Source organism: Geotrypetes seraphini, chromosome 1 (genome assembly GCF_902459505.1).
Source record: "Geotrypetes seraphini chromosome 1, aGeoSer1.1, whole genome shotgun sequence".
NCBI classification, from domain to species: Eukaryota; Metazoa; Chordata; class Amphibia; order Gymnophiona; family Dermophiidae; genus Geotrypetes; species Geotrypetes seraphini.
The window spans coordinates 74,326,860-74,340,186 of record NC_047084.1 but is presented as its reverse complement, the minus strand read 5'-3'; the positions used below and the strand labels follow the sequence as shown (position 1 = coordinate 74,340,186).

Below are 13,327 nucleotides of genomic sequence, written 5' to 3'. Positions count from 1 at the left end.
ATCCGTAGAAGTTTTGTCAGCCGTAAGCCCGAGGTCATAATGCCGTTGTACAGATCCATGGTGAGACCCCATCTGGAATACTGTGTACAATTCTGGAGGCCGCATTATCAAAAAGATGTGCGGAGAGTTGAGTCGGTTCAGCGAATGGCCACCAGGATGGTCTCAGGTCTCAAGGATCTCCCGTATGAGGAACGACTGGGTAAGTTGCAGCTGTACTCACTCGAGGAACGCAGAGAGAGGGGAGACATGATCGAGACGTTCAAATATGTCACAGGCTGTATCGAGGTGGAAGAGGATCTCTTTTTCCTTAAAGGACCCACGGCAACAAGAGGACATCCTTTGAAAATCAGGGGTGGGAAATTTCATGGCGACACCAGAAAATATTTCTTCACCGAAAGGGTGGTTGATTGCTGGAATAATCTACCACAACAGGTAATTGAGGCCAGCAGCGTGCCAGATTTTAAGAAAAGATGGGATTGGCATTTGGGATCTCTTCATGGAGGTAGTTAGGGGGTGGGCCATTAGTGTGGGCAGACTAGATGGGCCATGGCCCTTTTCTGCCGTCATGTTCTATGTTTCTATGTTTCTATATCACAACATATAACCCTTAAAGGAAAAAGCATGAATCATTTATAATACATAATGAGGTGAACGAACAAGCCACCTACCCAAGTGCCACTTGCACTAACAGTCTTGGGGCTCTGCACGATATCCCTTGGATTCTTTGAACTAGCAGTGGCCTCCCTTAACCTGTTCTTACTGGAGAACAGGTGTTGTGGTTAAAGCAACAGCCTTAGCACCCTAAGGTTGTGGGTTCAAACCCATGCTACTCTTTGTGACCCTGGGCAAGTCACTTAATCCCCCATTGCCCCAGGTACATTAGATAAGAGTGTGAGATCACCAGGACAGATAGGGAAAAATGCTTGAGTACTTGAATGTAAAACCACTTCGACCATAAGTGGTATATAAATACTAAAAAAAATAAATAAAATAAAACATCTGGGACCACTGGCATGAATCAGTAAGCAGGCTAATGAACATCTCACAGGGCAGGCTTCAAAAATGATGTGCCTAGTTACTAGAAAGATCGGGTGGACACTTTGGTATGGAAGGGTTTCCACACACTGTGGAAATTACGCACCATTAAAGCATATTTTGACGTCTCATCTTTTAGATTATTGGTTCAGTTATTGGTTCTGAGCCAGTTGGATTATTGTAATATTTGTCTAGTTTCAAGTTTATTTCAAATTTACTATACCGCCCACTTGAACCTTCTGGGTGGTGTACAAAACACCTTAATATACCAATTAAAAAATAATTTAGGCTAAAACAGACCAGGGGGATTTAAAAAAAAAATCAAAAATCAAAAAATCAAAAAATGGACATGGACAAACAGGAACAAAAGGGAGGAAGGGATTGGAAATTACAATTGATAGAAGAGAAAACACTTAAAGGGAAGAACAAAAGGTTGGGGAAATAGAATGGAAACATTACTTAAAAATAAATCTAAGTTGTCCTGAAAAGGACAGTTTAGATTACAAAAGCATCTCGGAAAAGGAATGTTTTTAACATGACCTTGAATTTGATCAATGTTGTATTTTCCCGCTAGTAGTTGGGTATGCTGTTCCAGAGAAAAGGTGCATTAACAGAAAAAATTGTATTCCTCATAGTACTGATCTGTTTAAATGAGGGAACAATAAGAAGATTTTGCGCAGTGGATCATAGAGACTTGAGTATGAGAGATAAGCAAATTATTAATAAATTCTGGCTGGCTATTTGCTTTCGTTTTAAAGGTTAGAAGTAAAATTCTGTAAGTGATCCTATGCTCTATAGGCAACCAATGAGCTTTACGAAAAAGAGGCGTATCATGATCATATTTTTTTTGCGTTAAATAATATTTTTATTGCAGTATTTTGAACCATTTGGAGCCTTTTTATTTCTTTTTTTGTAGTGCCCTTGAGAAGGGCATTGCAGTAATCCAAACAAGAGATAACCAGTGAATGGATTAAAATATTAAGGGACGCGGGCTCTAACAATTTTGCTAGGGCTTTGATCATGCGTAGCTGATAAAAGCGACGTTGGACCACCGTGCTAATATGCTGGTGATAAGTAAGTTTGCCATCAAGTATGACTCCTAGTAATTTTAGAAAAGGAACAGCTATGATAGGGAGATTTTTGAGCTTAAGGGGAGATAATAATGAAAGGCCATCTTTGAAAGGAAAAATCATTAGTTTTGATTTGTTTATATTCACGGACAGCATATGTGCATCGAGCCAAGAATTAATCTTTTCAAGTTTGTCATTTGGGTTATTTAAATCTATTGGATGTACTAATTGGACTTCGTTCGCATAGGCAAATGTTGTGAAACCAATGGATTGGCCTAGCGTTAGTAAAGGCGCTAAAAAGATATTGAAAAGCATAGGAGATAGAATTGAACCTTGCGGTATACCATAATCTGTTGTATAAGAATCTGAAGAGGTTGAATTAAATACTACTTTGGAAATCCGATCTGTAAAGAAAGAAGAGAACCAATCTAGGACTTGATCTGTAATGCCAATGTCACGTAGTCGTGACAAAAGAAGGTTATGATCGATGGTGTCGAAGGCTGATGATAGATCTAATGAAATAAGTAGGATGGACTGATGATGGTCTAAATGATAAAGACTTTTAGTAGTTAGTCCGATAAGAGAAAGTTCAGTAGAGTGGTGCTGACGGAATCCGGTCTGGTTTGGGTGAAGGACATTTGTTTGTTCAATAAAATCGGAAATTTGATGGAAAACGATTTTCTCCACAAGTTTAGCTAGAAATGGAATATTTGCGATAGGGTGATAATTTGAGACATCAAGTGGGCTGACTTTATGATCTTTCATTATTGGGTAAATAATGGATTTTTTCCACCTTTTTGGGACTGTCCCAGTTTCCAAACTGGTATGTACCAAATTTAAAATGTCCTGACCAAAAAGTGGGAAAAAGCGTTTTAGTATAAAAGGTGGAAGAATCTTGGAATTGAAACCTTTTGGATTTAATGAGTTTAAAGTTCTCTGGAGGTCTTGAAGAGTGGGTAAAGAGAATCTTGAACATTTTGAAAATGGAAGAGACGTAGGTGGCACTGTAATAGAAGGATCACCTGAGATTACCGAGGTTAAAATTTCTTTAGAAACGCTTGTCTTTGGAAAGGCGGTTCTAATGCTCTGGATTTTATTGATAAAATGAGAGGCAATAGTTTGAGCTGTTGGTATTGAAGTGGATGATTGTTGCTCAGGTTTCTGCTTTGTGAGGGATCTGACAATTGCGTATAATGTAGAGGAGTTCCTAGCTTTTTTTTGCTGGTTACCATAAAAATCTATATAGATTGTGCATTATTCAAAATGCTGCCATTCGACTGATCTTTAATCTGAAAAGGTTTGATTATGTCACCCCTTTTTTTCATTAATTGCATTGGTTGCCAGTCAAGGCTTGTGTGAAATTTAAATTTGGTTGCATTTGTTATAAGGCATTGTTTGGCTTTGCACCTAATTATCTTGTGGATTTGTTCACATTTGTAAATTTAAAGCACTCTCGACTCACACATGCTGTATTTACCTTTCTTTCAGACAAAGGTTGTCAATATAAAAAATATTGTCGTCTTCTGACGTTTCAAGCTGCAATATGGGATAGAGATTTGAATTCTCTAATAGCGATCTCTTGCTCATTATCAACATTTTAGGAGACAATTGAAAACATATTTCTTTAAAAGATTTTTAGGAAATTCTATTTTGTAAACCACATAGAACTTAATGGTATTGTGGAATAGAAATAAATTTTTATTTTATGTTTATTCTTGAACCTAGGGCAGGACAGATGAGCCTACTGAAAGTATTGAAGATATGAAGGCACTATACCATTTGGCCGCCACATCTACCCTATAAAACTTTGTGAAAACATGGAGGGAGGATTATGTGGCCCATGCACAAATTTCTTCAGGGGAAACTGATCTAAGCTCTACCCTGGAGAAAACTGCCTTTAAGGATAGAGGAGGTCGCTTCCCGCTTCCGATATAGGATGAAGAAATGGACAAACTAATTCTTCTTGAAATGTTTGCTTTTGAAGCCAGTTGGCCCCAGTGGATAGTACCCACCAGCACAAAGAGATGATGACAGTCGAAACTCATTCGTCAATTTCAGATAAAGTAACATTCTACAAACATCCAGCAATCTCAGGACTTTGCCAATCTTCTTCAACCTCGATGGTCTGAAGGCAGGCAACCATACTTCCTGGTCGACGTGAAATAGGAGACTACTTTTGACAAGAAATAGGGGACTGTATGCAATTACCACCCCCGACTCCAAAATTCTGAGGCAGGGTTCTCCGTAGGATAACGTTTGCAGTTCAGACACCCATTGGGTTGATGTGATTGCCACTAAAAACACCATTTTAATTGTCAGGTCCATCAGGAATGCCTTCTGCAGGCATTCATATGTGAGAGCCTGCAGGACAAGATTAAGACTTCATGTTGGAATAGGTTGATATACTGTAGGATGCACTTGTAATGCTTCCTTGAGAAATCTGAGCTTCCTCTGGCTGAGAGGCAAAGGTTCTCCTATGAACCTGAGGTCTGAAGCACAAGAGGCCCGCTCTCTGTACTCTGAGGAATCCAACCACCAAGCCTTTTTATGTTTTGTTAAGGCCCTCTTGAATCAAGGAGATCAGAGCTGTGACTGGGTCCACACTCTTATGTGCACAAGCCCTGGAAACTCTTCCAGGCTTTCACATAGGTGGCTAATGTTGTCTGCTTCTTGGTCTTTAGGAGAGTGGTAATCACCACTTCCAAATAGCCTTTCCACGCTAAGGTTGTATGCACAAGAGCCATGCCATAAGACTAAAGTGCTCTGGATCTCTCAGGGTGATTGGGCCCTGTGTGAGTAGCCATGGATAGCAGGGTAGATCGACTGTTCCCTCTGTAGACGGATGAGATCTGCATTCCAAAGATGCCTCAGCCAATCTGTTGTGACCACAACTACCAGCCCCGGGTCTGACGGTCTCCGCAGGACTCTGCGTATCATGAGCCATGGAGGAAAGACATACACAGTAGCCCTGCCCATGTCCACAGCTGCACCAGAGTGTCCAGGCCGGCACTTCCAGGCTCATATCTTCAGCCGAAAAACAGAGCCACTTTCTTATTGGTCACTGATGCCATCAGATCATACGTCGGGCACCACCAACGATTTACAATGCTATTGAATGCCACTGGAGATAGAGACCATACTCCAGGATCTAGAGTCTTCCGGCTGAGAAAATCATGTTTGCATATTTTCCACTCCTGCAAGAGGCACTCCCCAGTCACGTAAATGTCCAAAGTAGATGCATCAGTAACTCATCCCTTTGTGGGGATCATCGGGATAGGAGCACATCCTGTACAGGACATAACTGCACCCTCGCCCAGGGAATTAAGTCTACAGTTGTTACCGTAGACCCCAGCACCTGCAAGTAATGCCAAGCTGTTGGTGTTCCTGTCCTGAAACTCTCTAATCTCACAACAGAGTTTCACTCTGTGGGCTTCCAGTAGAGAACCTTTGTTCTCCTTGAGTTGAACAGGATGTCCAGATACTAAATGAACTGTGTCAGCTTCAGTTGGCTTTTTTGGAAGTTATCACCCAGTCCAAGCTCTGCAGAAGCTGGACCACATGTTTCACTGATATTCTTCCTTTGGATTTTGACAGAGCTCGCATCAGATACGGATGCACCTGTATCCAAAGGAAGGGCCAAGAACTGGACGTGCTACTCTAGAACATAGAACCACAAGAATTTTCTGTGCTCCGGAAACATAGGGACGATCTGGAATGCTTTTGCTAGAGGTTGTGGGAAGAGCAGTTACTGTAGCTGGTTTTAAGAAAGATTTGGACAATTTCCAGGAGGAAAAGTCTATAATCCACTTTATAGAAAGACAGACATGGGGGAAGCCACTGCTTGCCTTGGATCAGTAGAATGGAATGTTGCTACTATTTGGGTTTTGTCAGGTACTACTGACCTGGATTAGCCACTGTGAAGACAGGCTACTGGGCCACTGGTCTGACCCAGGCTACTGGGCCACTGGTCTGACCCAGTAAGGCTATTCCTATGTTCTTATGCAGATAGGCCTCTGTTAAATCTAGTGAGGTGAGACATTCCCCCGGTGCCACTGAGCAATGACTGACCGCACTGTCTCCATGCGGAAGCATGGTATCTTAAGGGCCGCATTGACTGACTTTAGATTCAGAATCGACCTCCAGTCTTCTGAGTCTCTTTTGGAAACAATAATATGGAGTTATCTGGCTAAGCCTGATTCTTTGTCTTCGATAGGCTGTCAGGTAAGATTTGCCTCTTTGCGAATAATACCAAAATCTGAAATAGAGTAAAGAACCCTGATGGTGTGAACAACATGAGGAAGGACCTAGCGAAGCTTGAAGAATGGTCTGAAATTTGGCAGCTAAGATCTAATGCTCAGAAATGCAATATCATACATTTGGGCTGCAAAAACCCGAGAACGGTACAGTTTAGGGGGTGAAGAACTTTTGTGCACGAATGAGGAGTGGGACTTGGGTATGATAGCATGTGATGGTTTAAAGGTGGCCAAACAGGTTGAAAAAGCAACAGCGAAAGCTAGACGGATGCTAGGGTGCATAGGGAACAGTATGGCCAGAAGAAAAAAGGAGGGCTGCCGCAGGAGCGGACTGCTGGGCACGATGGACCACTGGTCTGACCAAGCAGCGGCAATTCTTATGTTCTTATTGATGCCCCTGTATAAGACTCTGGTAGACCTCATTTAGAACACTGTATAATTTTGGAGACCGCACCTTCAAAAAGATATAAACAGGATGGCGTTGGTCCAGAGGAAGGCTACTAAAATGATCAATGGTCTTCATCATAAGATGTTTGAGGACAAACTTAAAGATCTCAATATGTATAATTTGTAGGAAAGGAGGGATAGGGGAGATATGATAAAGATGTTCAAATACCCACGTAAAATGCTCCCTCTAAGTTACGTGGCTGTGCATCCATTCAGTCCCACCGTGCATCTTGTGGGTTGGGACCAACACTTTCTGCCACTATAGCTGCTTTTCTGAAGCAGCAGCAGTAGTGGTAAACAAACAGACTGGCAGAGGGACCTTCCCATACATGCCAGCGGCTGCCAGCCCAACCTCTCCGATGTCACTTCTTTTTCCAGGCCAGAGTCAGCAGCCGCGGATATGTACAGGAAGGTCCCATAGCTGGTTTGTTTCAATTTGCTGCTGCTTTGGGAAACAACAGCAGAATTGGGGATGCTAGGGGACAGTCTGGTGGATGTGGGTTGGGTGGGAAAAAGAGGAGGCAGATGCTGGTGGATGTGGGGTGGGGTAGATGCTCTATGGCCTGAATGTTTAACAACCCTCTCACAGTGGCTTGCACTCGGGTCACTTTTTTGGGATGCCCCACAAGAGAGTCCACAAACCACTCAAGTTTTAAGTTTATTTTTAACTTAATGAATCGCTTATTAAATTTTACTAAGCGATGTACAAATTAAAACAAGTAAAATATAAATTTATATCAATTTAATCAGTAAATAACATGGGTTAAACAGACTGACATACAAACTTACAGATACATATGGAGAAGAAGGGCTGAACTACAATTATTATTATTAGGTATAGAAGAAGACATAAAGGGTAAAAACAATAGGAAAAAGGAGGAGTAAAAGTTGTTGTTTTTTTTTTTTTGTAAAGAGAAAAAAAAAATATGAACGTTAAATATATTTATAGATTAAAAGCATCTTTAAAAAGAAAGCTCTTCAGTTTGCCTTTAAAATGGTTTAGGTCATTTTCATCTTTAAGATACTGGGGTAGGGCATTCCATAATTGTGGAGCCATTATAGAAAAAATGTCATGATGACGGGTTCCAATAATTTTCAGTAAGGGAACTACTAAAAGTTTTTGGTTAATGGACCTAAGGGAACGAGATATCCTATGCGGAATAAGTAGTTTATTAATAAATTGAGGCTCTGTTAGAGGCCGAGCGAATTCCAGCTTGTAGCCGTTCGGAATGATATCCAGAACCCAGTGGTCGGATGAAATCAGAATCCATGTCTGCACAAAATCTGAGAGCAGCCTCCAATCTTGAGGGAGGCCGCCCCTGACCTGGCATCATTGTGTCTTCTTGGAAGAAGGTTGATAAATCTTAACCAATTGTTAGTGTAGTCCTTATTCACTTCTCTCTAAATCACTAACTATTCTCTGTACTCTTTTTAAATCTCTAATATCGTAAAGCTATATGGTGCAAACATCAATATCAAGAAGACAACCCTTTACAGAAGTGCTTCCTCAGTGCTTGCAAACCAAGGCTGAGACATGCTACTTCTGAATAGCTAATTCTTATTATTTTATTTAGCAGTCTAGCCTTTCATCAATGCACGATTCCATGTGTTTGATATTGCTTCCTCAGATGTCTTTTAACTCAGATGTCAAAGGACTATAAATTAGCACTATACAATATCAGGAAAGTAGTTCAAGTTCTACAGTTTGGTTATGAAACAGTATAGCTTTGACTATTCAGTTCATCAGCACACCTAAACTAAACTAAACCTTGGGTTTATATACCGCACCATCTCCACGAATGCGGAGCTCAGCACGGTTTACAGGAAGAAGGATGAGAGAGGAACTACAGTGGAGAGATTAAAGAGTTAGGTGTAAAGGGGAAGGTGAGAGGCCTAAGAGGGGGGAAGTGTTACAGTTTTGAGAATAGCCTAGGGATCTAAGCAGCTAAAAAAAATCACTAACCTCTCGGAGAAGGTTTTGTGCCTTTGCAACATGCTCTCATCTTGCTCTTTAGGCAGCGCTGCCATTTTCAGAAGGGCCGAGCCATTATGGCAGGACCAACACCAAATCTGTACACAAAGAACAGACAGCAATTCTACAACTTAAACCAAACAAAAATGTCTGTTGTAATCATCACTGAAGTATTTTTCAGGTATTTTATACAGTATGGTTTTCCAAATGTATAACTGTTCTATCAAAGAAATTACTATTTGCAAAGCTAGGGTGATATTTTTATTTTTATTTTTTAAGAATAAAAGGACCTGGAGGAGGGATATCTGATCAGCAGCAGACCTTCATACCCCTCATACCCCTCAAACCATAAAAAAACAAAACAAAAAACAACCCAACAGAGTCAGACATCTAAAGCAGAGGGGAGGCCCCTGGACATTTAGAAGAAATAGTGCCTTACTCTGGGTAGGCTACAAATCCCCTCATACCCATTTGAAATTGATTTGATTTGAGTTTAAGCCTACTTGCGGTATACAATGAAGTTTGAAGGATGCAAGGCACAGAGATTCACTGATAAGAGCAGCTGAGGAGGTCAAGAACTTCCAGAACCTTTACACATTGATGGCTTCTTTAAGGGATAGGAGTGCTTATAGTTTTTGATTTTGATAGTCTATAACAGTGTTCTCAAACTTTTTACACTTATGGACCGGCGGAAATAAAATAATTATTTTGTGGACCAGCACAGGTCCACAGACTGGCGGTTGAAGAACACTGGACTAAGTCGTGGGCCAGACCCGTCCCCATAATAGTACTAATTGTAACACTATTTTTTCCATTCATTTTTCATATATACAAACAATATAATCTTATTAACGCATAATGGTTAACCACAAAATTAAACTACACAAAGCACACTATATGCTTCTCAACATTCATTCCTACCAGAATACAGATAACCCCTATGCAAATTCAGGACCAAAAACTAAAAGTACTAATATATACAAACCCTAAGATGCAAGACTCTGCATGCAGTACAACCCCAGAGAAAAAGAAACAAATGCATTTCTTCCTGAACAGTGCAAAATACAGACAGCAGATGTAAATCAATCACTATATTAAAAAATAAAATCATTCCCCCTACCGTTGCTGTCTCCCTCCCTCCATGCTGTACCATACCTTCTGGCCTGCTCCCGCCTGGCCGTTTTATGCCGCCCCTGGTGTTGTCTTCAGGCCGGCTCCCTCTTCCTCATTGACGCAGTGCACAAAGCTGTGGGCAGCAGCTTCTCGCACGTCCCACACCTCATCTGGAAACCTTCCCTCTGACATTGCGACATCAGAGAGAAGACTTCTGGTTCAGGCACAGGATGTGTATAGGAGCCGCTGTCCGCAGCTTTGTGCACTGCGGCAGTGAGGAAGAGGGAACCAGCCCCCAAAATAACGCCGCATCGATCGCACCGTGGACTGGCGGTTGAAGAATACTGTCTCAGGCCCGATGCACGTGCCGGCCCTGTGGACCGGTAGGAAATTTCTAAGGACTGGCACCAGTTCGCGGACCGGCAGTTGAAGAACACTGGTCTATAACACTGACATCACCAGTGGTACTAGTGTGCAAACAAATGCAAAACCATAAGTGCATAAGTAGCATCAGGAGCAGGTAGCCTTGCAAGCCAAACAGAAGCAACTGTATATGGCTGGAATGTTTGCTATGGAAGTGGGCAGGATAGGAGTGCATGCAATGGAAGTTTGGCACTCCACCCCATATCTATGCCACCATCCTTTATACTAGCACTTTCCAAACTGTGGGTCACAACACCTTAATGGTATTGTGACTTTGGTAGGTGCTATGTAGGAACATCATTACGATGTATCTCAATGGGGTCACAGGGGCAGTGACGTACCAAGGGGGGGGGGGGGAGTCCACTCCAGGTGCATGCTCTAAAGGGGTGCACAGCTGACACACTGGGTCCGGGACCTCCCACCCTATTCTGCCGCTGCAGTAACAGTGGCAGTAAACTTTAAATCCAGCCATTGCAAGACCATCCTGCGCCTCCCATGACTGACAGTCCACCTACTCCAACATCATTTCCTTGTTCCAGAGCAGAGCTGGCAGCAGTGGGGAGGTGCAGGAAGGTCCCATGATGGATGAATTTTAGCTTACAGCCACTGCTGCTGGTTTGAGAAGCATACAACAGCTGTGGGGTGAGGAGGCAGGATACTGGATGGCATTGGGGTAGAGGGAGAGAGAAGGGAGAAGATTACTGGTATAAAAGGGTGATAGAGGGAAAGGGAAGTGGGGGAGAGGGGGAGAGAGGGGCAGATGCTGATGAAAGTGGGGTGCAGGGAGAGAGAGATAGAAGGGGGACGGATACTGGATGGAACTGGGTTGGAGGAAGAGAAAGAGAGGAGGTAGATGCTGATGGAAGTGGGGTAAAGGGAGAGAGAAGGGGCAGATGTTGATGGAAGTGGGGTGGATGGAAAGAGAAGGGGGCAGACATTGGATGTTAGTGGGGAGGGGAGAGGAGCTGCTAGACGGCCTGTGGCTGACCAGGAAGCCTTCCCTCTGATGTCAGACTTCCAGGTTAGCTGTGTGCAGGAGCCGCTTCTCGGGGCTTTGTGAATAGAAGCGTGACTGGTAGGAGGTAGCTGGCCAGCAAAGCTAAACACCTATGGTGGGAGGGAGGGAGTCATGCACAAATTTGGGATGCAGAACGGAGGGAAGTATGATGAGAGGCGTGTTGAACAAGGAAGGGAGGAGGGGGTTGTGTTTGGACAGGAAGGGAGTAAAAGGGAGCATGTTGACACAGGAAGGGAGAAGCAGGACCCCGGTTCGTAAGTACAAGTCCAATGTAAGTCGGACGTTCTTAACCCAGTATTGCCAGTATTGATACTTGTTTGCTTATTAGGTTCAGTGTTATAAAATTAATAATCTGTTTTCATGCAACATAATGGTATTATTGTGTTAAGAAATTGAGATTTATTACATAGGCAAGAACAATTTTTGTTTGATTTTGTAGGTTCAGAACTGCTATATTTTAGCTTTCTCTTTCTGAATAATTTATTGTAAACCACTTAGTTACTTTGGGCTCTTTTTACTAAACAGTGCTAGAATTCAGGGCATTTACCTCACCGGCCCATGCTATAAACCTCTAGCGCCATTTAGTAAAACACAGCATTTGTTAGGCAGTTTACCAAATATTAGTAAACTTGGTAAAACTGATACAAACCAGTTAACCTTTATTCCAGTGCAATAGGTGAGTCATTCTAGACAAGTGAGCTCTCTCCCAAAGGCAGCGAGCCATCTGCAGAAGGAATCTACTGCAGATTTTTTTCTCCGACTCTTCACTACTTCTCTGCCACCTGCAGTTTTTCCCTTTTGCACGCAAGCTGAAAGGAGTGTTTCTATTCTGCTCTCTTTTTCTTATTCAGTGTTTTTCAACCTTTATTCGGTGCTTGGAGCTTTCACCTTGGTTTCACTTCTGCCTTCAAAGAGAAGAAGCAGATTCCAGTCTGTAGCTAACAGGCCAATCTCTGGTGGTACCCGTTAGCCACCCTGCACAAGTATTTTTTGGAGCTTGGGGCCGTCCCCACATTTATTTCTCACCTACTGATTTGCAGGGGTTTAAGAGCAGGCTGTAGTTGGTGTCTTACAGGGTGCTGGTTACATTTTTCATCTTCCCTCTTCTCTAATCATGTCCGTCAGTCCATGAGGGTGAAGGTGTGGTCAGGCTCTGTGTCTGGCTGGCAGCCCAAAGAGCAACGTTGGAGAGGCATGCCCAGCTTGAAGCAATGATTCTTCTCATTTCCAGCTACTTTTAAGGGCTGAGGCAGGCTGCAGCACATGTTTTTTTTTTTTATTTCAAGTTGCTTTATTAATTTTCAGAACACAGAGAATACTACAAAAACACAACGGAGGTATAACATTTCCCAGCTACAGCACATGTTTAAGCACAGGTCAAAGAGAGTAAGGCTGTTTCAGGCTGGGAACTGAATCGGGGAAGGTCTGTATTCTCTGTGTCCCTTCCCCACCTGAAAAATCCTAATTTCACCGTTTTTACACTTTGCATGTGTGTTTATTCAGCATTTTTAGGTGCAAATTTCTTTGCGGTGACCATCTTGGATTTTTAGCAATCTTTTTTTCTAAAGTTCCCTACACTTTCAAAACTGCAAATTTTGCCTCAAAACTGGCTGGGATGTAATCTAGCAACTCTTTTACCCCCAATATCATGTAAAGATTGTGCAAATTTGGCATCTCAAGAGCGTCCTTGTGCCACATGCCGAATAGTGTGGTCCGGAGAGGCGGGAACAGTCACCCTAACCTCTCCTCAAGCAGGTGACTAAACGGACGGCCAACCCGTTGGGGCAGCCTTCTTTATTTTTGTGGCCTGGAAATCCAGATACAGTAGTTCTGTTCACTGTGATGAGAACACCCTGTAGCCCAAGAAGTACAACCTACAGTCATCTACAGGTGCCTCCCCATGCAAAGACCCTAAAAACTTCTCGGAATTTCAGAAATTTGGGGGAGCATGCCTTTCATGTGAGCTGTGCTTCGCCTGCACAGTTTAGCTTTACCT

At 42.6% G+C, this 13,327-nt stretch overlaps 1 protein-coding gene across 3 annotated transcripts in view; it reads right to left on the bottom strand.

Moving 5' to 3' along the window:
• The window catches only part of MTMR12 (myotubularin related protein 12), a 320,826-nt gene that overhangs the window by 108,161 nt on the left and 199,338 nt on the right, over nt 1-13,327 (bottom strand). For all 3 annotated transcript variants that reach the window (XM_033933370.1, XM_033933361.1, XM_033933379.1), the window contains one exon: nt 8,769-8,875. In XM_033933370.1, coding sequence (XP_033789261.1) covers nt 8,769-8,875 — 107 coding nt within the window. The remainder of the gene's footprint in view (nt 1-8,768; nt 8,876-13,327) is intronic.